Source organism: Mercenaria mercenaria, unplaced genomic scaffold (assembly GCF_021730395.1).
Source record: "Mercenaria mercenaria strain notata unplaced genomic scaffold, MADL_Memer_1 contig_2179, whole genome shotgun sequence".
NCBI lineage: Eukaryota > Metazoa > Mollusca > Bivalvia > Venerida > Veneridae > Mercenaria > Mercenaria mercenaria.
In genome coordinates, this window is record NW_026460219.1 from 38,900 (window position 1) to 66,492 (window position 27,593).

The 27,593-nt window shown below is 34.5% G+C and overlaps 2 protein-coding genes and 1 long non-coding RNA gene across 3 annotated transcripts; 2 read left to right on the plus strand and 1 right to left on the minus strand.

Annotated features, from left to right (window-relative positions):
* The first annotated feature begins 421 nt into the window (after nucleotides 1–421).
* Nucleotides 422–12,291, plus strand: LOC123561748 (uncharacterized). The gene is made up of 6 exons (XM_053533257.1): nucleotides 422–506; nucleotides 2,072–2,155; nucleotides 2,842–3,240; nucleotides 8,685–8,714; nucleotides 11,427–11,582; nucleotides 12,081–12,291. The coding sequence occupies exons 2-6, from the start codon at nucleotides 2,104–2,106 to the stop codon at nucleotides 12,113–12,115; spliced, it is 672 nt and encodes a 223-aa protein (XP_053389232.1). The 5' UTR covers nucleotides 422–506; nucleotides 2,072–2,103; the 3' UTR covers nucleotides 12,116–12,291.
* Nucleotides 12,292–13,244: 953 nt separating this feature from the next.
* Nucleotides 13,245–16,528, minus strand: LOC123561751 (uncharacterized). Its single transcript, XR_006688501.2, has 3 exons — nucleotides 16,354–16,528; nucleotides 15,825–15,855; nucleotides 13,245–14,101 (listed from the first exon to the last, which is right to left on the minus strand). It is a non-coding gene; the product is annotated as an uncharacterized LOC123561751 (long non-coding RNA).
* Nucleotides 16,529–16,967: 439 nt separating this feature from the next.
* Nucleotides 16,968–27,081, plus strand: LOC123561750 (uncharacterized). The gene is made up of 6 exons (XM_045354335.2): nucleotides 16,968–17,559; nucleotides 18,739–18,768; nucleotides 24,039–24,068; nucleotides 25,774–25,911; nucleotides 26,091–26,127; nucleotides 26,475–27,081. The coding sequence occupies exons 1-6, from the start codon at nucleotides 17,226–17,228 to the stop codon at nucleotides 26,530–26,532; spliced, it is 627 nt and encodes a 208-aa protein (XP_045210270.2). The 5' UTR covers nucleotides 16,968–17,225; the 3' UTR covers nucleotides 26,533–27,081.
* Nucleotides 27,082–27,593: the final 512 nt, after the last annotated feature.

The window sequence follows — 27,593 nt, forward strand, 5'->3', positions numbered from 1 at the left end:
TAAATTATCCTCATTTCATTTCTATAATCTCAACCTCCACGCAGGATTGTTGTCAAACTGGGGACACAGAGTCGGAGTTAGAAGTTTTCGCAACCTATATTAACTTCCAGTGATGAGTTCTTTCTGAACTACGTTATGATAAATTAAAAGCAAAGTACACTATTTCTTGTTTCACAAACAAGCGCCACACGTGACTATCTTTTATGATCCACAAATAATATGCTGTCAGACACATCATCCTATTTCATTATTCATTGCTTTATATTGTTAATTTGAAAACAAGGACATTATATATGTCTTTATAAATTTAGTGACTCATAAAATCTAACAATTGAAAATTGAATTGTATGCTGCATGAATCAAATACTAGTACTTAAGCATGAAAAGTCATTTAATAGAACATTCCTAAGAGGATTCCAAAGTACATTCTGTGTTGTCAGATTATCGTTTCTTTTCAAACGTTTGTGGAGTTTTAAGAATCATATATTTATTTGTGTTGATATTTTGTAAGTATGCTTTTAGTACAGTTAAATTACAGCGCTATAAATTCATTTTTACTGCCTAACTATTGTCTAAATGCATTTTAAACATATTCTTTTAGATTTCATGCACATTAGTTATTAAATAAATAATTACTTTTTAGAATTTACTGAAACAAGGGATTTTTATACGCCCGTTTGAAAAACGGGACGTATTATGGGAACGCCCCTGGCGGGCGGGCGGCGTCCACAGACCTTGTCCGGAGCATATCTTCTACATGCATGAAGGGATTTTGATGAAACTTGGCACAGTTGTTCACCATCATGAGACGGAGTGTCATGCGCAAGAACCAGGTCCCTAGGTCTAAGGTCAAGGTCACACTTAGAGGTCAAAGGTCAAATTCAAGAATGACTTTGTCCGGACCATATCTTCTTCATGCGTAAAGGGATTTTGATGAAAGTTGGCACAATTGTTCATCATCATGAGAAGGAGTGTCATGCGCAAGAACCAGGTCCCTAGGTCTAAGGTCAAGGTCACACTTAGAGGTCAAAGGATACAAGAATGAAAACTTTGTCCGGAGCATTTCTTCTTCATGCATAGAGGGATTTTGATATAACTTGGCACAAATGTTCACCACCATGAGGCGGAGTGTCATGCGCAAGAACCAGGTCTCTAGGTCTAAGGTCAAGGTCACACTTAGAGGTCAAAGGATACAAGAATGAAAACCTTGTCCGGAGCATTTCTTCTTCATGCATAGAGGGATTTTGATATAACTTGGCACAAATGTTCACCACCACGAGACGTAGTGTCATGCGCAAGAACCAGGTCCCTAGGTCTAAGGTCAAGGTCACACTTAGAGGCCAAAGGTCAGATACAAGAATGACTTTGTCCGAAGCATTTCTTCTTCATGCATGGAGGGATTTTGATGTAACTTGACACAATTATACACCATCATGAGACGAAGTGTCATGCGCAGTTCCCTTCTTTCGAATTACTTCCCTTTGTTGTTACTATAAATAGCTTATATTGTAACTTTTTCATTACTAGTCGTAGGGAAAAATCGAGACCACTTTTCTGTAGTACAACATGCATGCTACATCCAATTTTGAGGTGTATTTTGACCAGTCTCTACCTGGTAAAGATTTTTTTCAGGACTTACAATTTTTTTTTTTTTGATTTTTTTTTTTTTTTTTTTTTTTTTTTTTTAAGATTAACTTCCCTTAGTTGTTACTATAAATAACTTATATTGTAACTTTTTTATAATTGACCGTAGGGAAAAACCAAGACCACTTTTCTGTGGTACAACATAGATGTTACTTTCCAATTTTAGGTGTATTTTAAGGTATCTCTACCTGGTAAGGAGTTTTTTTGTGGACTTAGAAAAACAAAACACTTAGTTATTACTAAACAACCACAAAATTAAAATTCCATTTGCAAATACAGGTGCTAGAGTAAAGAAATTTGCTGTGACGGGCGTATATTGTGACATTCTTGCACTCTTGTTATGAAATAGGCACAATAGGATTAAACGTAATTAGACATCTTTGACTGATTTATATCATTGTTATATGACAATGAATATCATTCACAGAAGTCAAAACAAAACCAGGACGTAGAGGAATAATGTTGGCGTTTGTTTTTGTTGTGTTTTTGCTGGCTGCTAGGACAACAGTTGGTAACTATGTTTTTGCAAATATTTTTGAATTTTGATGCTAGGTTTGACGCAATTTGTAAAACGTTTTAGAATTGTTACAGCTATATCGAATCTTTTAAGAGACATAAATGTAACCCATCTTTTTCTGACGTCAAAATAATGCAGGTTGATGTACCACGAGCGGCCATATTTTCACACCGACTGGAAATTGTTTTATGTGGATTTTTAAAGTACTTTGAGCTGGATAATATAAAGAAACATACCACGGAAGCGGAAGTGTGGGAGATGTTTATATAAACAGACAATTTCAAACTGATAAAAATCGCATGAATGAGAAATTATATTGCCAGACTGATTAAAAGAAACGTGTTTCTCAAATATTCAAAATTCTGCACCTACCGAGCATACTTTAGCCACGTTACATTTCATATCCTCTTTTGTCTGAGTAAGAAACATTCATTTAAACAAACATTTTGAAATTGTCAAAATCAATAACACCATTTAGTATGCACTCATTGAAAAGAAATTTTCGTTTACGATAGATTACAATTTAATGATTACATTCAATGCTTTTACCAAAGGCACATGTACGGAGCAACAAATAACAAGAACATTTTAAACAGCTGTTTTCATCAGCGAGGGCAATACTTTCATATGACCTATCTTTAAAATATTATATTGAGCTGTTCTTTTCTGTTTCTTTTCAGTTTATAGCTTGAATTTCACTTTGTCAATGCCACGAGTTGTATTAGGAGTTACAGGGAAACTCTTCATGTCATGTAACGTTACAGAAAAAGATGTTTCTAGCATATATCTTATACAAATACGGCGAGAAAAAATTTCAGGGTGGGACACGATAGCAAAAATCAACGCAGTTGAAAGTGAATATCCGACTTTATGTAAAGGCATTGTGGGTGACAAGGATTTTATTGTCGGCGGAATGTTAGATAAAGAAATCCCACCCAACACTCATCTAACTTTAGATATGAACATTTTGACAATGACATTGGATGATGCTGGAGTATATAGATGTGAGATGTCCTATATAAATAACATTACAGGGAGCGGTGTCAACGTAAAAAGAAACGCTACGCTTTTAATTGAAGGTAAGCATACTAATTTCATTGTGCAACTTGAAAATCAACGCGTATTCAAATCTGTAGAATCGATATTTGCTCCGCTAATGTATAGACATATCGTTTCTCAAACATATTAATACCGTCATAGTCATAAAAAATGTTATACGATAACACAAGCAAATATACACAACGCTTCTTGTCGTTCATATTTCTACATTCCATAAATGATAATCTCTGTAAATGGACATATTCACAGGTACTTATAAAAGGTGACCTTAATATACAGCTTATATTGGAAAATAACAAAATGCAAATGATTCTTGAATTATGGCTTTATCAAAACTTTTATCAAACACATTTCTTTTAAAACATAAACCCAACATGCACATTCATCTGCTACTGATTGAGCCCATTTTACCAGTTTCGGGTCATTTATTTAGCGTAGGTCGACGAAATTCCCCACCTGAAATGATTGTAATAACTTGTTTTCTGTCGAGTCGGCGGCAGATTTCATATTTACCTCCACAGCAACCAGTATTTGCTAATACTGCCGGAAAGATTACGTACTTAAAATGGAATTTTGTTGGTCAATAGAAAATAACACCATATCCAAATTCATGGTATGTTTGCTTAAAATCTGTAAAATTCCTGTAAGACAGGTAAACTGCGACAACATTCCGTTATATTGAACTTGCATCATGCAGATGCAGCTGAATATAAAACAGTATACTTTCGAGTTCCGCAACATTGTCAGTAGTGTCTATTTAGATAGCTTTCACTTTTGATCACCGCTTTTATGTTGGCTTCAGTTAATGTGGTCAGTTCAGAGTTGTTTTTCTTAAATTCGCTTGGGTAGGTATCATCTCTAACACATAGCAGATTAACTTAAAGATTAATTCTATTTGTTTAGATGATATTTTTTTAACAAAACGAAGGATATACAAAGAAGTGTACCTACGACGTTTTTAAAAAGATTTTGAAAAGTCATATACCGTTCCGTACGTAAGTAAAAATGTGTGTGCCTTACAAACATGTAAGATGGTACCTTGACGTTTGCGTACTAAACAAAATTAATATATACAAGGTATAACTGGGAGGCTTAAATTTCCCTTAATTAGTACAAAGAAAAAGAATTAATAGACGCGGATAAACTGAGTTTCATTTAATTTTCTTCGACATTTTCGCTTTTGACCATATAATTACCATTCTGCATCTATAGCAATTATCCACCGTTGTTTATACAAATGATCACAATACCAAAAGTCGGCTATTTTGAATCGACCATCATAATAAATAAAAAAAATATTGGTATGAAAATAAGGGTCAGAAAACATTTGGCCCATGGTTGTTTTACAATTTGGTCGATAATTTTCTTAATTCATTGTTTTTTTTTATCAATTACAAAGATTATTTTCTTCAGAAATATATTTAATATCTGTAAGTAAATCACCCAGCGCATAAGAGTATATCAGTCGCGGCTGTTTTTAACAACCCTTATTGTCTATCGGAAATTGAATCTTTTAAAAGACACATGAGCATATATTTTCTTCCTACTTTCAAATAATCCCCCTAGGTCAAATATTTTCGTTTCGTTTCGTTTTGGTTTTAACGCCGTTTTTCAACAGTATTTCAGTCATGTAACGGCGGGCAGTTAACCTAACCAGTGTTCCTGGATTCTGTACCAGTACAAACCTGTTCTCCGCAAGTAACTGCCAACTTCCCCACATGAATTATCAGAGGTGGAGGACTAATGATTTCAGACACAATGTCGTTTATCCAATAGTCACGGAGAACATACGCCCCGCCCGAGGATCGAACTCGCGACCCCGCGATCCGTAGACCAACACTCTTACTACTGAGCTAAATATAGCCCAGCCCTATGGATCACATGGTTTATATAGACTTATATAGGGAAACATTTTGAAAATCTTCTTTTCCAAAACCACATGGCCTAGGGCTTTAATATTTGGTATGTAGCATCATCTAGTGGGCCTGTACCAAGATTGTTCAAATTATATCACTAGGGTAAAATATGGCCCGCCCTGGGTGTCAAATGGTTTATATAGACTTATATAGGGAAAAACTTTGAAATATTCTTGCCCAAAACCTCAGGACCTAGGGCTTTGATATTTGGTATGTATCATCATCTTACAAAGATTGTTCAAAGTATCCCCCTAGGGTCAAATGTGGCCACGCGCTGGATGTCACATTGTTTTTATAGACTTCTATAGGGAAAATTATTTTAATCTTCTTGGACAAATCCACATTGCCTAGGGCTTTGATATTTGGTATGTAGCTTTGTATAGTAGTCCTTTACTAAGATTGTTCAAATTATTCTCCCGGAGTTAAAAATGGCCCAGCCTCGGGAGCACATGGTTTAAATAGACTTGTACAGGGAAAAAAACTTTTAAAGAATTCTTGTCTGCTTTGATGGTTCTCTACCAGGATTGTTCAAATCATGACCCTGGGGTCAATATATGCCACACCCGGGGGACCCTTGTTTTACATTGACTGGTCCTTCGGGATCATTGATTTCAACTCATTTAGATTTGAAGCCGGTGCTAGCGGGCGTTGGGAGTGTTGCATTTTCCGTTACTGCTCATGAACAGACTCAATCAAACCGAGACTGCAATTTTCACTCTTTGCCTTGTTCTCGGTGCTTCCGAGGGATCTACTTTTCAGATTTTATATAGGAAAAGTCTTTAAAAATCTTCTTGTCCAGAACTATAAGTCCCAGACCTTAGATATTTAGTATTGTCAAGTGGTCAACTATCAAGTTTATTCAAATCATGACCCTTGGGTCAAAACTGATGCGCCCCGGGGTCAACAGTTTTTACATTAGTTTATATAGGGAACAAACTCTTTAAAAAATCTTTTCTGAAACCATAAGGCTGAGAGCTTAGATATTTGGTATGTGGCATGCTCTAGTAATTTTCTACCAAGATTGTTCAAATCATGACCCTGGGGTCAATATAGGCTACGCCCAGGTGGTCCCTTGTTTTACATAGACTTATTTGTTTTTGAAGCAATGGCAAAGAAATTTGGATCAAAAGTATAATGTTTGATACAGATTTCAATATTCATTTTGAATAGTCTTAATTGTGACATACTGACCTACTTTTTTTGTTTTTGAAGTCAAGCATAGAAATTTTGACCACATCTATAATTCTTTATATAAATTTCAATATTCATATTGATTAGTCTTAATCATGACCTACTGACCTACTTCCTTGTTTTTGAGGTCACCTGAGCACAAAGTGCTCGGGATGAGCTATTGTGATCGCTCACCGATAGGCGTCCGTCGTACGTCCGTCGTCCGACCGTCCACACTTTCCTTTAAACAACATCTTCTCTGAAATCATTTGATGGAAGTTGATGAAACTTGGCCTGGATGTTCCTTAGGTGGTCCTCTTCCCAAAATTTTTCAAAAGGTTCCGCTTATTTGCACAAAAGTGCCGCCAGGGCAAAACATAGAAAAATCATTAAACGACATCTCTTAAAGCGCTGGTCCGATTTTGAAATAAATTCACACAAATGGTCCTTGTGTGATTCTCTACCAATTGTATTCAAATTATTCCTATTCGTCAAAAAATATGACCGCCAGGGGGCGTGGTCACTTTTTCCCTAAATGTACATAGTGGAAACTTTAAATACCTTATTGTGTGAAACTGCTGGCCCTATTTTGAAATAATTTCACACAAATAGTCCTTGTGTAACCCTCTGTCAAGATTATTCCAATTATTACGATTCGTCAAAAATCATGGCCCCCAGGGTGTGGTCTCTTTTCCCTATATGTATAAAGTGGATATTTTTATAATCTTCTTGTATGAAACTGCTGGACCAATTTTGATATAAATTCACATAAATGGCCCTTGTGTGTCAATCTACCAAGATTGTTCAAATTTTTCCGATTCCTCAAAAAACATGGTCGCCATGGGAAGTGTTCACTTTTCCCTATATGTATATATTAGTTGAAACTTTAAAATTCTTCTTGTATGAAACTGCTGGCCCGATTTTGAAACAATTTCTCACAAATGGTCCTTGTGTGATCCTCTACCAACATTGTTCAAATTATTTTGATTCTTCAAAAAACATGGCTACCAGAGGGCGTAGTCAGTTTTCCCAATATAAATATAATGGAAACTTTAAAAATCTTCTTGTATGAAGATGCTGCCCGATTTAAAAAATAATTTCACACAAATGGTCCTTGTGTGATCCTCTACCAAGATTATTTAAATTATTTTGATTCCTCAAAAACATGGCTGCCAGAGGGCGTAGTCAGTTTTTCCTATATTAATATAATGGAAACTTTAAAAGTTTTCTTGTATGAAACTGCTGGTCCGATTTTGAAATAATTTCACACAAATGTTTCTTGTGTGACCCTCTACCAAGAATGTTCAAACAATTTGATTCGTCAAAAACATGGCCTCCAAATGGCGCGGTCACTTTTCCCTATATGTATATAGCGGAAACTTTAAAAATATTCTTGTATAAAACTGCTGACCCGATTTGAAAATAATTTCACACAACTGGTCCTTGTGTGACCCTCTACCAAGAGTATTCAAATTATTTGATTCGTTAAAAAACATGGCCGCTACGGAGTATGGCCATTTTTCCCTATGTGTAAAATATTAGAAAATATAAAACAGCAGATCCAATTTTAAAATAATTATACACAAATATTTCTTGTGCGACCCTTTAGGAAGATTGTATGAATTATTCTGTTTCATCAAAAAGCATTACCACTTTTCCCCTTATTTATGTAGTGGAAACTTTAAAAGATCTTCATGTTTGATATAGTCATATCACATCATTCCAACAATATCTTACCCCACCTCTATCCCCGCCCCCACCTCAACACGCACATACACAGTACCTGCCTGTTTATATTTAGTAGAAACTTTTAACTGTTCAAGCAAGCAACTAAACTCAGGTTAGCGATATAGGGCCATCATGGCCCTCTTGTTTTCAAAATGGACACACGGATAACACTAAATACTATTTACCTTAGATTATAAGTATGTTTAGTTGAATGTACTTTCGTTAGCCTAATGTTTTATCTCATGACTAATTATGAAGCCAATGTGTTTGTAATATGACAAACTGACAAATTCAAAAGATACCCAAATATTATATTATAAAAATACATTATGAAGCACTGCTGACATATATGTTACGAAGGTTTCCACGACAGGGTCCAGTTATGCAGGTTGGAATATATGAGTAAGGAAGATAACCCTTTAACATTGGCGGGGATATCAGCCGGCATCGTGAATCGAACCTGGAAAGCTTGTGTCCCACCTGTTAATCACTCCGCCACTGTTTTCTTATACGTGGATCCCTAAATAAGAACTTAATATGTGCTTTAAACTTGTTCAAATATACTTACGTAGACTACAGTTTTTTTTTATTGTCAAGGTAACAAAGACTATCATTTTGCAAGTATATATATATTCTACTATCATTTTCAGAAGCCGAAAATAAAACTGAAGGACTAGCAGGTACATTTTGTTGTTTTGTTTGTTTTTCCCCTTTAAAGTTTTATTCAATCCAGTTTGACTTTTTTATTTATTTTGTATGATTTGCTGCTTTCTTAGCATTACCACCAGCAAGGAAACTAGACACAACCATTTGTGATTTTTACATTTTAATAACTTCATATTTAACCATCTGATAGTTTAAAATATAAACACCCTTTATATGCATGGTTAATTATTTTGGGGCTACTATGGAATAGAAATTCGCCTTGCATTTGTCCCATTATCAAAATAATATTCAATATTCAGGTATACAGACACTAAATAGCTTATTACTTATTTCCATTGCATTGTTTTGCTTAAATTACGTGACTTATCTATGCTTGACATTTAAGTAGCATTTAGGTTCAATATTAGCATTTTATAGCTGATCGTGATTGTTTGACTAAAAATACTTTTCTTGCACCAAAGCTCGACATCCACATTTCTTTTGACTTTTTTCTTCAGCACTGACAGTATTCTTAAAAACAATGTCAGTTATATTAACATTTAAAATGGGTCGTGATGTGTGCTGCAGTCATTTAAAATTCTCAGTTTTATATAGAACAAAGGACACACGCTATTTAGAGTGGCCATGCTTTTACCTGAGTCACCGCCATTATTCGCGAACAGCGGCTTTCTACTGATCGTTCCTGCATGTAAAACCATTATATTTCTATGTCAAGACAAATTAGAAAATAGTCAAAATGTTATTGATTTTGAGAACATATGCGGAGTGCATGAATAAAAAGTGTATACATGATTTATAAAGATTTATGTGATAAATGTACGATTTTACTAAACTGGACAGGTGTATATAAATGTCAAGAAAAACTCTTAACACAGAATTGGAATTAAACTTCATATTACAAAGATGTCGAGCATACGTTACAAGATGATCAAACGGTAGGAATGATTGAAAGACATTAATTGTAGAAATCAAAGTGCAAAGAAGGCTGAAAGAATAAATAGTTAATATTCCGGACTGATACTTCGTATAGAAGCATACTAAAATATCTATGGCTGTATTACATAATGCCACATTACACGGATTTAAAAGATCACGGTTAGAATAAAAGTAAAAGAAACGTTGTTGAACCCGAGCTGAAAGCGGCAATTATGAAAGCGCATCTGCAGCTTGTTAGAGATATGGACTGAATATTTACATGTTATTTTGTGATACGTTTTAAACATCTTAAATGAAGTATTTACAAAAACACTCTTTTAACAATGTACGGAGTGTTTGATCAGGCTAGTATAAAATGTTAAAAGCAAAAGAAAATATGTTTCGAGGTCTCCACAAAATGTAAATGGAATGAAAAGAGGTTACTACAAGACTGAAGATAATATCTGAATCGTCGACAAACTTTATGGTTTATGTGAGAGACAAGCAAATGAACTGTAAGTACTATGTTAAGTATTCTTTTGTTTTTGTAGCTTCTGATATTGTCTGAATATAGTACACAACAACTGGATTTGACAACTAGTGCTTGAACCATGCAACGACTATATTCATAAAGCTAACAACCTTAGGTCACGCTGTCAAAACTGATTTCAGTCTTAACGGGATTGTTAATTTGAAAGTTTCCTAAATTGACGTTAATGAACTTAATATGTGATAGAGTTTTTAGTCATCTTCAGGTCAAATAGAACCGCTTCGGTAGCCTAGTGGAAGAGCGTCCACTTCGAGTGCGGGAGGTCGTGGGTTCGATCCCCGGCAGCGTCGTACCAAAGACGTAAAAAAAGTACTAGTAGCTTCCTCGCTTGGCGCTCAGCAATAAGAAGATAGTGCTAAGACTGGTCAGCCCGGTGTCAGTATAATGTGACTGGATGGGATATCATGCCACTTGTCTACGACGTGATATTCCAGTGAGGCAGCACTATAAAGTTGGCCATTGTGCTCACTGCTACAAGTAGACACCGTCGTTAATATGACTGAAAAATTGTCGAAAAAGGCGTTAAACCCGAACACACACACACGCACACACAGGTCGAATAGTTTCTTTCAAACTTTCGCAGACACTAATTTGCTTTCTTTGTCTGTATTGCGTAACTGAGAAAAGTTTTCTTTTACTGTAAATGTAAATGGCCTTTTATTTAACTTCTGAGCACCGCTTTGTATGATTATCAATAAAGTGAATTGCGGAACTTCTTCTGCGTTGTTTTGTTAAAGGCATGACATGATTATACATGTATATAGATGCTTTGCGTATCGGTTGCATATAATAAAATCAGACTGTTTAAAAAGCGACACCAATTTTATTCATGTTTTAATTTTGCTTTCTTTTTGTATGTATTTCATTTTGAATTAAACAAATTAATTCGTTTCCTAGAGTGTATGTTCAATAATTAGTAAGAAAAATCAATTAGATGAATTTTTTCATTAAAAGGAAGGAACGTATCTTTTGGAATTTAATTAGCAGTTCAATCTAGGAAAGAATGCAGTTCCCTCTGAATTGCTGGGCCCAATTTATATAAAAAACTGAATTTCATTCAGTTTTATTTTAAAACTGAAACTGGTGACCAGCCTCAAATAGTTTGCATTTAATTGGTTGATTCTAAGTTGACAGTATTTTTAAACTAGTCTCAAAATCAACTTTACAACTTAAAATGAAACCAATGACGTATTATACATTTTTCAAATTGCACACATAATTATATCTAATTCACCTAACAGTTCTATTTTCTTGGACAAAGATATTTCAGACAACGCACATAAATGTATCGAATGTGACACCAGAAACTCTTCAGTGACTGTCGGTGCAATCTTGGGAGTAACAAATATCTTGACAATATTGTATGCAGCATATTTGACAGTTGTTATAAGAAGGTCACGATCAAGTTCCTTTGGCGGTAACATTATTTCTTATATTGTATTAGTATTGTACCGTATTTAAGTTATTATGCTCGCTGAATCACTTACCTTACATGGCATGTCATCATGGGCTGTATGTTGTCATATGAGCTACCTGTCCGGCAGGCTCACTGTTCATGCATGAAATAAAGTCAGGTAGAAGCTTGAGTCTCCATACCCCAACTGAAATTAAAATTTCATTATTTTTCTTAAACTGTGAATTAAAATAAAAACAAACAAACAAGTTAATGTTTCTGCTATTTCAACGTAAGCCATGCAGCTAATAAATAACACGCAGTTCATATAACTCATACACTTGAAACTAACCATTGTATCGTTTACTGATTATGGTATATATTACAACTTTCTACCTGTTTACATTTTCTATACGGGAACCTGAGTAACGTTTAAAATGAACAAAAGGATACTGAGTATTACAAGTAAGTCAGAGGAACACGGACTATTAATTTTATAGACAGTTGAATATTATATTTCAGATGGAAGCTTATGCCACGGAAGACGTGAACCGTAAGTGAAACTTGTAAGACATCTTGGTCTTCGCTCCCGACTCTTGCATTTCAAATATATCATAAAAACATTCAGTTATAAAGATACATGTACTTTAAAGCTTTGGACCAACCAAACATATGAATAGGAAAACTGCTTTATAAATACATAAAACCGTTTGTTATTTGCTAACATCACCATTATTTCTGCCCTCGATCGTGCCCTTAGTGACAAAAGAACTATCAGGAAATGCAAAAATGTTTATGGGTCGAAGATTACTAGACGGGAAACACCCACTATTAAACTCAAAGTTCATTTATGTATACAATTCTAAAACATTTCTTTTTCTTTTCTGACTGCACGGGTATTTGGTGGAACATTGATTTTGTAAAAAAAAAGCACTGATTCAGGACCTCTTGACAAATTTAACTACAGTGAGTGAAAATTATCTTTAAATAAATTTTATAGAATATTTGCGTTGGAAAAGTCCACAATGATGTATAACAATCTGAAGCCTAAACTTCACACCCTCGGTAATTTCAGTCATACATTTTGGCTCGCTTCGCTTGTCGAAGATTACATCAATAGTATTTTTTTTTTATGGAATAGCTGTTTCAGATGACTTTCAGTTAAAACAAATACCATCTTGGTCAATGCATTTTTGCGAAAATTTATAAGACATTGTTCAAAAATTCATGCTAAAATTTTATCCATTATACAACAAATTACACTATTGGGGGTATACAAAAATCCCGAATTAGGTGAGGGGCATGCACCCATAGAATCCCTATATAACTAACAACTCGGCTCCGACATAAACAAAAGTTCTAAGATCAGCCTACCCTAACATCGACTGCATAACAATCTTTATGATGTTGTACACTGTAGTTGCATATTTAGCTAAATTACTTTATTAGATCAGAAGACCATTATAAGGTCGAAACAAGTTAAATAACAATGAAGGCAGTACATATTCTCGATATTGGCTGTAATCTCCTATGGAGGCTTATTTCTGCCGCGAGGTAGCTATGTAACTATCACGATAGTATCGAAAAAAATTACAGCAATAAATGACATTTTCTAAATATTATTTTTAATTTTCTGTAAGTGTGTCGCGTTAATGCTTGAAACTGCCACTTTCCTACAGTGCCAACTATAACTTAAATTTCTAAATAACGATATCGTTGATATAAGACAATTTAACAGAAATTTAACCATATCTATCAGGAATTTAAAGCTGCGTTTTAGAATTAATGTTTAAACAATCAATCTTTCATTCATTCTTTATTTACAAGGCTCATGTGCTTATTTGATTGTTCATATTTATCACTCTATTTGGATCAAAATGGTGCTTCCACGTTTCACCGCCAGTTAGTTTTATCGCAAATAAAGTAGTAAAATATTTTGGATTAAGTTTCAGAAGTTCACGGGAGATCTTAACCCGATGCTAGTTTTGTTCTTTTGACACCAAACACATTATCCAGAGTGCAAAGATATGCCTTCCTTTAAGATGCTTTCGTTCGATTATTTTAGATCTCAGCAATAGTATATCTTCCGATCTTTGCAAAAATAATCCTTGAAATTTGTGTTATGATTAACCACTGAATGCAGTCTTCCGGTAGTTGTTACATCTTCTTCACACATGAAGCATCTATTTCCCCACAACATGGTGTACTAGCTACCATCTTTGTAATAAAAACATGATTTACTTTTGTATTTAGATAAATAATTGAACTGGTGGTCAGATGTTCTGAAAGTTATACTCCAGACGTTTAAAACTATTTTGCTCTAGTTATAGTAAGTTATTTCTTAAAAATTGCGCTCATCAAGGAAAAGTAAACAATGATGTAAGGTTTGGATATCTATGTGAAAAATTTGATGATGACCTCCGTATAACACGTCCTTAGCCATAGCTTATTACGATAAATCATAAGTGTCTTCATCGTCGTTTACAGAGTAAGTTTGTTGATCAACTGCCAGACCCTGTTTGGCAACAGTTGCTGTAGGTTCACTGAAACAATACGTTATACAACATTTGCATTTCTAGTACAGTAATTGCATGATATTGTGAAAAGGTAACTTCTGACACAAAAGTTGTTGAATGCAGATGGCATTGCAATTTTAAAGATATAATGCTGATAGCTTCATCCTGGGAAGTCATACATATTACGTTCTGTGCTAAGAATCTATTACCGACAAAATAATTAACTAAAGTAAAAATAGTTAAGTCAACTTAGATGAAATATATTGTGGCATATTTCTGCTACGAGATATTTAGGTAGTTATCGTGATAGTAACAATTATTGTCTTGATCAAGCGGAGTTTTCTGAAAAGATTATCTCAAAAGTCGACAGGTTCTTGGAAATTTACACCATTATCTTGATACTTATTATGCAAGTGCCCGCAGCTGCAATTTATTAACTTGATAGCTACATTGATACTTTCAAAAATTATCTTGATATTTGGAACTTTTTTTGAAAACGTTTGTCTTAATAGCAAAGTTCCCTGAAAATCAAATGCATATCTAGAACATATAATTTATTGTGATAATTTTGTCAGAAAAATACACAACTTTGTAAAATGTAAGGAATGTAATCATGATAGGAATCTAGGTATAAAGTGGCAGTTTCAAGCATTAACGCGACACACTTACAGAAAATTAAAAATAATATTTAGAAAATGTCATTTATTGCTGTAATTTTTTTCGATACTATCGTGATAGTTACATAGCTACCTCGCGGCAGAAATAAGCCTCCATAGGAGATTACAGCCAATATCGAGAATATGTACTGCCTTCATTGTTATTTAACTTGTTTCGACCTTATAATGGTCTTCTGATCTAATAAAGTAATTTAGCTAAATATGCAACTACAGTGTACAACATCATAAAGATTGTTATGCAGTCGATGTTAGGGTAGGCTGATCTTAGAACTTTTGTTTATGTCGGAGCCGAGTTGTTAGTTATATAGGGATTCTATGGGTGCATGCCCCTCACCTAATTCGGGATTTTTGTATACCCCCAATAGTGTAATTTGTTGTATAATGGATAAAATTTTAGCATGAATTTTTGAACAATGTCTTATAAATTTTCGCAAAAATGCATTGACCAAGATGGTATTTGTTTTAACTGAAAGTCATCTGAAACAGCTATTCCATAAAAAAAAATACTATTGATGTAATCTTCGACAAGCGAAGCGAGCCAAAATGTATGACTGAAATTACCGAGGGTGTGAAGTTTAGGCTTCAGATTGTTATACATCATTGTGGACTTTTCCAACGCAAATATTCTATAAAATTTATTTAAAGATAATTTTCACTCACTGTAGTTAAATTTGTCAAGAGGTCCTGAATCAGTGCTTTTTTTTTACAAAATCAATGTTCCACCAAATACCCGTGCAGTCAGAAAAGAAAAAGAAATGTTTTAGAATTGTATACATAAATGAACTTTGAGTTTAATAGTGGGTGTTTCCCGTCTAGTAATCTTCGACCCATAAACATTTTTGCATTTCCTGATAGTTCTTTTGTCACTAAGGGCACGATCGAGGGCAGAAATAATGGTGATGTTAGCAAATAACAAACGGTTTTATGTATTTATAAAGCATTTTACCTATTCATATGTTTGGTTGGTCCAAAGCTTTAAAGTACATGTATCTTTATAACTGATTGTTTTTATGATATATTTGAAATGCAAGAGTAAGGAGCGAAGACCAGAATGTCTTACAAGTTTCACTTACGGTTCACGTCTTCCGTGGCATAAGCTTCCAACTGAAATATAATATTCAGCTGTCTATAAAATTAATAGTCCGTGTTCCTCTGACTTACTTGTAATACTCAGTATCCTTTTGTTCATTTTAAACGTTACTCAGGTTCCCGTATAGAAAATGTAAACAGGTAGAAAGTTGTAATATATACCATAATCAGTAAACGATACAATGGTTAGTTTCAAGTGTATGTGTTATATGAACTGCGTGTTATTTATTAGCTGCATGGCTTACGTTGAAATAGCAGAAACATTAACTTGTTTGTTTGTTTTTATTTTAATTCACAGTTTAAGAAAAATAATGAAATTTTAATTTCAGTTGGGGTATGGAGACTCAAGCTTCTACCTGACTTTATTTCATGCATGAACAGTGAGCCTGCCGGACAGGTAGCTCATATGACAACATACAGCCCATGATGACATGCCATGTAAGGTAAGTGATTCAGCGAGCATAATAACTTAAATACGGTACAATACTAATACAATATAAGAAATAATGTTACCGCCAAAGGAACTTGATCGTGACCTTCTTATAACAACTGTCAAATATGCTGCATACAATATTGTCAAGATATTTGTTACTCCCAAGATTGCACCGACAGTCACTGAAGAGTTTCTGGTGTCACATTCGATACATTTATGTGCGTTGTCTGAAATATCTTTGTCCAAGAAAATAGAACTGTTAGGTGAATTAGATATAATTATGTGTGCAATTTGAAAAATGTATAATACTCCTTAATTTGTAATACACTTTTAATATGTTATGGTACCTTAAACTCTTTTAAAAGATATGGTTGTGACCTGGCTTGTCACGAATTATTAAATGATTGACATTTAAAGTGTTCAAAAATTGGTGATTAAGGTCACAAGATCGATCTTTTTCATGTTACCGATTCGAATTTGTTTCATACAAAAAGTAGATTTTTAAACTCTATTATGCTGGTCAACGTAAAGAACCAAAAACACCAAATTGAAAATGGAGAAACATATATATATAAATTGAGAAATGCCATTACCAAACTGACAGCAAACATATGTATCAAATGATACAAATTGTCCTATCATTCCCAACCGGTTACATCATATATCTCATTAGTTTGAAGTATTTAGTACTTGCTTTTATGTTTAGCGTAAATAGATATTCAAAACTGCCACAATTAGTAACAGGATTATAGACCTTTTCGTTTATGATAAGTACATGTACTGAGCAGCAAATAACTGTAAAGTTTGATCTGCAGAGCTAATTCTTTCACATGACATATCTTCACACTATCATATTAAGCTATAAAGTGAATCATCCTGTTTTTCAGTTTCCGGCTTGAATTTCACTTTGTCAAAAACGCGAGTTATATTAGGAACTACAGGAAAACTGTTCATGACATGTGATGTTACCGAAACAGATGCTTCATCAGTGTATAATGTCCAGATTCGGCGAGAAGCAAGTACCGGGTGGGAGACCCTGGCATATATCGAAGCAGGTGCGGATGAAACGCCAGCTTTGAATAGCGACATTGTTAATGACAATGATTTTGGTGTCGGTGGTATTCTGGATAAGGATACTCCACTTAACACTCATTTATCTTTAGAAATGAATATAGAGAAGATGACTTATGATGATGCTAGAGTATACAGATGTGAGATGACGTATAAAAGCAAAACTAATGGAAGCACTGTCTCAGTTAAAAGAAATACAATGCTTTTAATTATTGGTAAGCATACTATTTTCGTTATGATGCTGATATAATTATTTTGCCTCTACATGTTTTAACTGATAATCTCCGCACATAGGTTTATTCGCAACTGCGCATTACATACTTCAATATACAGGTTATATTAATGAATAACAGGTGCCAATATTTCTTAGATGTATTCCTTTATCAGAACTTTCTCCCTTTTAAAGCGTGGACTAAGCTTCTGCTACTGATTGAAAACATTCTTCCAATTTTGTATAAACAATAAGTAAACTATTTGGCTATTTAGTGTGAGCCAGCAACAGACAGTCTTGGCCAATGCTTTGTAATCCAGTCTGTTAACGATGTGCCACTGATTATCTGTAATACCACAGTCACACATACGGCGCGGATTACTACGTCTAGCTACGGGTAGAAACGTAGTAATCCGTATCGATCCGTACCTGAGCCGTACCTCAAAGTAGTAATCCGTATCAATCAAACTTGGTCAAAAAGTATTCAAGACTTATCCCAAACTTGCAAGTTTCTCCAACTTTTGAACATGCACAAACGTTTGAGCGATCCGTAGCCATTTTAGCGTGACTTAAGTCCAACTTGGTTGGAACATATTCATCCGTAGTTAAACGTACTAAACGTAGTTATCCGTACTAAAGCGTACCTTGCCGTAGTTTGACATGATGTTAAAGATAATAGTAATGAAAACGCTGGCTACACGTGGCGTATTTATATGAAACGTACCGACCCGTTACTAAACCTTAATGCGGACGTAGTCATGCGAATTGATCCGTAGCTGAACGTAGTTATCCGAGGCTGTCCGTACTTATGCGTAGTTCAACGTAGTTCACCGCAGATCCGTCCACGCACTGGGCAAGTTACCAGGCGCAGTAAAACGTACTTCAACGTAGTACGCCGTACCTATCCGTACTTATTCGCATCCTGTATCTTTTTGGTCCCCGTTTCTCACCATTTTTCCCGTACTAAGACGTACTGCTCCGTACTTCTCCGTGTCCGCATCCCCACAGACCAATCCCATCCGCACCGTACCTCAACGCACGGACATATCCGTATGTGTGACTGTAGCTTAACATAAGAACTATGCGTTTGAGCCTTGTTCAAATAGATTGATAAAGACTACAGTTTTCTTGATTGCCATTATAACAAATTCAAATGTACATGTATTTCTGCTATCTCTTTCAGAAGCTGAGAATAAAACAGAAGTACGAGCAGGTACGAATTCTTGTTTTGCATTGTACTTCTTAACAGTTATAGTCTGCCATCTGAAAGTCTAGTACTGTTGCTTGTTACCAAATTTAAACGCCAAATATGCAAACAAAGACTACCACAGAAAAAATAGATATATATCTCCAGACGCGGGTGAAAATATATTGTGGTCTCCCATTGAAGTTACGGATAAATAAAGTATTTGTAAATTTAATTGAATTCTCTGTCTACTACATGCTTACAGCTGAACATAGGACCGACCAGTAACTATAATATGCGGACTTCGGAATGTTGGTTTCGATCTGACAAAATAAAACGGTCATATTGGCAAAAGTTAAAACTTAGACACCACATATACCTTTTCTATATGACACAAAATAGTTTGTTTCAATTTATTTCAGTGTTATTCATATTGACTTAACTGTACCAAACAAAACATCTCGTTTGTTTTGTGTATCAATATTTTTCATATTTATAAAGAACTGTTTTAGGGTAACAAAACAGCAAAATTATACTTGAAAATACTTCCTACATGTATCTCTACATGTTTTGACTGGTAATCTCCACACATAGGCTTAGTCACAGCTGCGCATATGCGCATACCAAACTTCAATATACGGGTTATGGTAATGAATAACGAATGCCAATAATTCTTAAAAGTATTCCTTTATCTGAACTTTTTCGGCGACGCCGACTAAATTTGTTTTCGTTACCTATGCCACGTGACTTCAGTTTGCAAATCAAACTACTTGATAACGCATTATAGATAATTTATCAAAATGGAAGATTTATGTAACACTCTTCCTGATTGGACGAGAGTGTCAATTTCTTTCACTCTGTTGATTGTGCTACGCTGAGTGAAATGTAGACAAAGCGTTTATCCTAAACGACGCTGTTCACAGTTTTAAAGCTAACTTTGGCTCAGTATATTTAGCAAGAATATTGGTATATCTCAAAATAATAAGTAAGTTTAATAAATATGATAAAAACCTGTTCAAATACCAACATATATCAAATTAAAGAAAGAGCTGAATACGGTCTGCGTATCACATGAATAAGGGTGTGATAAGAGTCTTTTATGTAGAGAAGTGCTTTTTAAAAGATTTTCCTTGTTAAAATTGTCGTCTGTATATGAAAAGGTTTCTTGCTTTTGTGACTTATTCAGACTGCATATTAAAATGAGTACTAGTTTGCTTTGATATATTTGTTATAAATTATTTAACTGATTTATTATACATGGGCGTAGGAGCGAGTTTAACTTTGGGGGGGGGGGCAAACGGTTTCGTACAGCGGTGGGGGGGGGGGGGGCAGTATCCCTGGTGTATTAGTCATATCAAAGTCTCAAAGCCTTGTACAGGGGCCAAATGGGCCATAGGCCCCCTCAAGCCTCTATGTTTTAGCAATCATTGAGTTATTCTAATGATACACATATGACTAGGCACTAAACTGTCTTAATCAGTTATATTATGTATTGTTTTAATTAAGTGTGCCATTTTTTACATTCTTCTGTTGAAGTCCTGGACATACAATCAATTAGCGCTGCATTTGTCTAATTGTGATATAAAGTTGTGGAAATATCACTTCCCTTCAATGGACAATGAAAAACAAAAAAGTACATAACGTTTACATGCGTAAACAGGTTAGGCCTACATAGATTTTGCAGACGCTCAAGCCGGAACTGTAGTGTTTGCGCTCAATGATATATTATTTTTATAAAATGTAATCAAACAATCCTTGGCGTGGCGCGTACAGATTTCAGTACTCGCACTACGGAAAGAGACAAGTCAGAATACAAGGGAAGGCCAAATGCAAATCAGAAATCAGGTTGAAAAGAATTATATGATGCTAAGTAAATGTTATATTAGACTGCAAGTTATATCTCTTTTTCAAAATATTGGGGGGGGGGGGGGGGGGGGGCCAAACTATAGTTTGCCCCCCCCCCCTCTCCTAGCTTTGGGGGGGGGCCTGGCCCCCGCTGGTCCCCCCTGCTCCTACGCCTATGTTATATATGAATATTTTTCTTTAGTATGGTATGCAAATATTGAACTCAGTTGAAATCTGTTTTATTATATATATGCTATATAATGACTGAATCTCATTACACACTGAAATGAAGGTACGCTGCATACAGTTATCTATATGATATGACTACGGTCAAACTTTGCTTATGAAACAGAAATATTGAAATAGTTACAATTACATGTTTTGCTTGACCTTCACTTTTTTTATAGGTGTGACGTTATTGTCCAAAGATTCACGAATAGCGAATATGCATTTGTTAAAGCGGGACCAGTTGGCCTATTTTAGAAATAAATAAAAATAATAAATAAAAAATCCTTTAATTGATTTTTTCTCATGTATTCTAATCAAACTTGATTTGTAGCATCTTTATTAGGCCCGCAGCCAACTTTGTTCAGCTGGGACATTTGAACCCTTTTAGGGGCTGCTAGAGCTAAAACTAGAAATGCCTTTATATACAGCGTCTCATGAACAGCTTGGTGGATCTTTGTCATACTTGGTCTGGAGCATCATTATAAGGTCCTTTACCAAATTTATTTATATAGGAACTTGGGCCCTATTAGGGACCACAATAGCTAAAAGTAGATATGCCTTTCTTCGCATTAATCACTAAAATGTAATGGATTTTTATCAAACTCGATAACAATATCGTAAGGTCTCCTGCTATTTTGTTACGAATGGGGATAGGGACCAATTTAGCTAAAAATATAAACACGTTTAATGACCTCTTCTCATGAACCGCTTCATGAATCTTCATCAAACTACTGCTGTAATTATTCGTCTAAGGATAAACGAAACAAAATTGCAACCCTACGAAACCTTTGCGAAAAATTAAAAGAGAACCATTTAAATTGTTAAAGTGCGGTGTTTAGTTTTGCAAAATGTTAGATGAAAGATGAATGTTAGATGAAAAATTCATAAACTTCTTTCCTTATTACAATTCGCCGACCATCATTTTTAAAGATATTTCTTGTTTCCTAGTAAGCCAGCAACAGAAAGTCTTGGCCAAAGCTTTGTAGTCCAAATTTGTTAACTGTACTCTTGCTTGTTACCAACTTTAAACGCCAAATATGCAAACAAAGTCTTCCACAGCATGTCGAAAAATTCGATGCATATCTCCAGTCGCAAGTGAAAATGTGTAGTGTTCTCCCGTTGAAGTCACTGATAAATAGCGTATTTGTAAAAATTAATTGATTTGTCTGTCTACTATACGCTTACAGCTGAAGCTAAGACTGGCCAATAACTAATGATACGTGCAGTGATTCGGAATATTGGTTTCGGTCTGACACAATAATAACGGTCATACTCGCAAAAGTTAAAACACAGACATAACGCATAACTTTCTGTACAGAAAAAAATTGACATTTGACGAAGGCTGCAAGCGCAAACCTTCCAGTATTGCAGCATAAGGAGTCTATTTTCCGACAATTTGAAAATACCTTGCTCATGAATGATGTACTGAATTTAGGCATAAGTCTATTTCTGTTTCCCAAACATAATGACTGGAAACACTAACACTACAAATGGTTTAGAGAATGCTTCACATGTTAAACGTAATATAATCCATAATTATATGGATTGCATTGATAAATAACAAATGCCAATGATTGTTTAAATATATAGTTTACCTTTATTTATGTAATCATGGACTAAACACGTTTATGCATCTGCTATAGACTCATTCTTCCATTTTGATGTACGTAATATGTAAACTTTCAAGATTTCATATTTAGTGTGGGCCAGTCTTGGCCGAAACTGCTGAAAACAGAAATTATTCAAGTAAATTACCCTCATCTGAACACTTATCTGGCTATCCAGGGGGTCGAACGTAAAGTGTTGTTGTGGGAGTCTTTATGTGAGGAGTTGATGTTGCGGGAGTCAAAATGGCGGAAAATGACGTTTTTCGTCGAGAATTTTCTGAAAACTTTGTAAGTGTAACTTTGTTTGCAGTTTTCTATTAATTTCAATATGGCCTGTCTAGAGAGCTATGTTTTGGCTTTAATCGGCATCAATCGTTGGCTAAATATATTTAAGAACAAAAAGTTGGCTGATTGGGGTAATATTTTGAAAGACCTTCAGTTTTTTTCTCTATTTTAACTATGATTGATCACTTGCTAATTAAGAAATTCATCCAATTTTCACACTCATAGATACATTTATCGCCGAATGTTTCACTTTATGCATGTTATGTTGTTGTGGGGATGACTTAATGACAACTATTTTCGTGGGTAAACATTGATGTGAAGGTCCTGGATTCAGGTCTAGCGAGAATGAGTCTGTGTATCATTGAAAAGTGTAAGCTGATTCAAAATTAAGCATGTTATGCATATATTGGTTAAAGTAGTTTCTGGTAGATGGGTAGAATTTTAAAAATGTCCGGAAGGATAAAATTGTTAAAAGTATTATTAAGAACTCAATTCTCGGTGGAACTTATACGTGTATTAGAAAACGTTTTGTTAAAAGGTTACACAAAAATACAGTTAGTTGACAATACAGTCCTTTTACACAATTAACTAAACACAGTTAATTTTACTTACAGACACAGGTACATTTGTACAATTTTAAGAAGAAGTTTTCAATATAAGTTCTGACAACTGACCTTAAAACAATTATTTTTGACATTTTTTCCCGTTCTGGATTGATTTGCAATTAAGCCATCTTACACTAGCAGAAAAGATATAAGCACATTCGCTTTGAAGGAAAAGTCAATTTGAATTTATGAGAGCTAATTCCACGTACTTTGTGTATTGGTGAACTCTTTTGAAAGAGACCATTTGACAGCAAAATACCGTTGCTGTTGCAACAACATAAATTTTTTGTTCTTAAATCTATTTAGCCAACGATCGATGCTGATTAAAGCCAAAACATAGCTCTCTGGACTGGCCATATAGAAATTAAGAGAAAACTGCAAGTACAGTTACACTTACAAAGTTTTCAGAAAATGCTTGACAATAAAAACGTAATTTCCCGCCATTTTGACTCCCACAGCGACAACTCCTCACATAAAGGCTCCCACATCAACACTTTACGTTCAAGCCCCTGCTATCAGCCGCAATCTGGAATCGAATCCGAGCCGCCGGTTTTGTAGACCAACATGTTAACCACTGTGCCACTAATGCCTTTCTTTTTAAAAAGAACTATGCGTTTTAGTACATGTAAGCTTATTCAGATAGATTGATATAAACTACAGTTTTATTTATTGCCATGATTACAAAGTGACGTCTCTTTTTTAGGCACGTTTGTCTTATTTCTTTCAGAAGCCGATAATAAAACGGAAGAAAGGGCAGGTACGATTTCTCCTTTTGTTTCGTAGCTCTTGTAATGTTTCACAGTACCATCCATTTTAACATTTACATTTATTGCTGAATACTGTACTATAGTTTAGAATTACCGACTGTAGTAAAATTTGACACAGTCATTTGTGCACTTTGATATATGCTTACATTTAACCATGCGAGGTTTAAAATTAATGCGCTTTTTAATACAAGCATTTATTGAATTCATTTTGTTAGGTAACGAAACTGGGACGTTTTGATTTAAACATATTTTATTCCTTCCTTTTTATGACAAAATATACAATGTATATATACAGAACACACACAAAACATTTTAGGAAAGATAAAAGGGTTGGGCCACAAGTTCTTCTAACATTAGTAATTCGGTCCGTCCCCAAAGGTATATTTAAAGGAAAATTTATATTATTGATTGCATTGTATTCTCATAAAAACTGACAAAATGTATTTGGAAGAGATTGAAGCTAAGCGAAATGAAAAATAAAAATGTTGGAAAAGAAGTAAAAATGACCTAACTGTGGAAAGATAGGAAGAGAGAGAATCCAAAGTCCTGGGTCATATCTGGGGGAGGTACAATTACGTTAAGCAAATAATTTAGCAGGTATCAGATATCTATACTGATACGATTTGATATTTGATATATTTTGTACTTTTAGAAATATTAGTTATGATATTGTAAATTCATAAACCAACACAGTTTTGTCAAAACATGTTTCGCTTTAATAAGCTTCTTCAGATGACAAAAATATGAAATACACAATAATATACGAAATACGGAAAATCTTAAGAGAAATATTAGTGAATTCTCTTCTATAGTATAATTTTCATCACCAAAAACAAGAATACACGTATTCAGTGGATGAAAATTATACGCGTACTATTTTGTGTGGTGATGAAACTGATACTGAAAAACTGAGACTATCACTTTACCATAGCTGGTTTATAGACAGTCTTTACTGATAAAATTTTACAGAGCTGTTTGTTGCTGCAGAATGTACATTCATGCCAAGGTTCAATAATAAAAATGATTTTATGCCTGACAAACCCTCAAATTTTGCTATTTTATTCAACTGGTTTAATGAATTAAAAATGATATACCAATACCCTCTATTTCTTGTAGCAACACTGCAGCGGTAAATTTGATATTGCGAAAAGCGAGTAAATTAACTTTACTGTTTCCTGAATCAATAATAAATTTCTTTCAGTACGAAATTTGGTTGCGGAGTTCCTTTATTAAAGACCTTTTTCTTCTTTTCACTTTTCATGCCCCTTAATTGCAGCTTGACTTCGTCCCTAGTTGGGCTAGACTTTCATAACACTTACCATGCTGGACACGACTGATTCTGCCTTTGCGATCAGTGTTGATCACGATCTGCACTGTTCGCCATTCAGTCTGTATATGTTTGGTAAGCACCCCTTTTAACAGTAAATGGTACTGTCCAAAGTGAAGTGAGTGAGTTGGGTTTTACGGCGAATCGACACAAAATGGCCATATATCGCCGAGTCCAAATTGAAAGGTGGACAAGTTAGCCCTTACCCTGCTAAATTTCTAGAATGAACTTGTCCAAATTGAAAGATAGAAATTTAGCAGTGTAAGGGTTAACTTGTACGTTAAGCTCTCGTACTTGCAGGTCTCAAAACAAAACTTCATTTGTTGTCCATATTATCTAATTGTGTATTTTTGTGTGATACATTTCAGACACATTGCAATGTCATTCAAATGTTGAATGTGTCAGCAAACCCACTTCTGTGATTGTTGGCGTGATTTTGGGAGTGGCAATTATTTTGGTCACAATTTATGCAAGTTATATAACAGTGGTAATGAGGAGAATAAGAGGTAACTGTCTTTTTCTTATCATTTCTCGGTCAGTGTTGTAATGCCACCAATTTTGCATAAGTCGTGCTGCCAGAAACTAAAATACTTACATTTCATTATTTACATATTAGCCTGGTAATAAGATACATAAGTTTTCCCAAAAGATTATCCGAGAATATATGAGCATTATTTTCTTACAGATGGGAATCATCGTCATTGTGGAAGATGTGAAATGCTGTAAGTTATTTGTCCAAAAACGCTGTGGTTGACAATGAATTAAATATATTGTATGTCTGTGAGTTTTACCGCACAGTCATATTTTAAACACTAGTCCTCTCACTTTAAAATAGACGATTCATTAGTGATTTAGTATTTTAGACTGCATTGGTATTAGCATAGTACTATTTGTTATTACGGGACTGTTGTCTATACTTTACTACTCACTCAGAATATGCATTTGTTTACCAATGCATCCATTTAGCAATGGCAAAAGTACAAAGTAAACACTTAACAAAATAGTTATAACATTGTTTACAGAAGTACCGAATGTAAACGATACAAAATACATTTATAATATATTTCAGTAACACTGCACCAGTAAATGACACAAGCGAAATTCAAAACAGTTCAGACGAGGTATAGATAACTCTCGTAATGAAGGAGAAGATACTTGGGACTTATATTCAAATAAATATGGATCAAAAATGATTGATACAAATTTCCGTATTCTGACAGTTTCAAGGAATTGAATAATAAACAGCGCTTAAAGTGTTCACAATTTGCTTTATTAATACATGCAGTTGTGAGCATTTTAAATGCCTTAAAAGCTGCATCTGTTTTATAATAATGTTTGCATGTTTTCATGTGGGTTAGTTTAAACTTGCAAACTGGCATAAAACTGAAACAGAATGATAGAAGTACCTGTATTCTTACAAGGAGAAGACACGTTTCTTCTATGTGTTAACGTCTGCAGAAGTTGAAGGGATTGTTGTCGATCGGGTATTCTTGCATAAAGCAATTCATAAAGACTAAATGAGTATTGTATTCAAAAATGATGACTTCATGGTTCCAGGACAATTTTCATTTACGTTTCTGGTTGCTCTTGGAAACGGTCAACAGTTTTAATTACCCATAAGTGGGACACACAATCAGCGACAATACTAAAAGCATTGTATTAAATGTTTTAATCAACCTTTTTTTTCTCTCTTATATTTCAAACATGACATAACCGATATGTTTGCGTATGGTTTAAAAATTCGGTAAATCTCACAAATAACGTAATCATAGACCGAGTACGATATCGAACTGACATGATCTCATGTTCACAAAATTTTCAGTCTCAGCTGATATTGATAATGAAACTTTATTTATATCTAATCTGCATGTTTGGAAAAAATGATAAGTTAATTATTATTTTCAAGTAGCAATTCAGAATTTAAGGCCAGTCCACACTGGAATGTTATCTTGGTACTTCTAGTATTTTTTCTCAAACCCGACTGAGACCAAGACTGTTTTGTGAAATGGAACCTGCTTAAAAAATATGAATTATTTTCTAAGAAATGAAATAATAGAAACATACTGGAAAGTACTTCTTGGCATCGTTATTATGATTCCTGAAAACAGTTGCACAAGTTAAGTGAGTGGTTATCGACAAATAAAAGGATGTCTTCTTTTTCTAACGCCAAATTCGGAAAGAGTGGAGA

Bases quoted from the DNA above. Each gene is read 5' to 3' on its own strand.
- LOC123561750 (XM_045354335.2), top strand. From the start codon at position 17,226: ATGACATGTGATGTTACCGAAACAGATGCTTCATCAGTGTATAATGTC. The intron at 25,912-26,090 runs GTAACTGTCTTT...ATTTTCTTACAG, and splicing joins GGTAATGAGGAGAATAAGAG to ATGGGAATCATCGTCATTGT. The intron at 26,128-26,474 runs GTAAGTTATTTG...AATATATTTCAG, and splicing joins TGTGGAAGATGTGAAATGCT to TAACACTGCACCAGTAAATG.
- LOC123561748 (XM_053533257.1), top strand. From the start codon at position 2,104: ATGTTGGCGTTTGTTTTTGTTGTGTTTTTGCTGGCTGCTAGGACAACA. The intron at 2,156-2,841 runs GTAACTATGTTT...GTTTCTTTTCAG, and splicing joins GGCTGCTAGGACAACAGTTG to TTTATAGCTTGAATTTCACT. The intron at 11,583-12,080 runs GTAACATTATTT...ATTATATTTCAG, and splicing joins ACGATCAAGTTCCTTTGGCG to ATGGAAGCTTATGCCACGGA.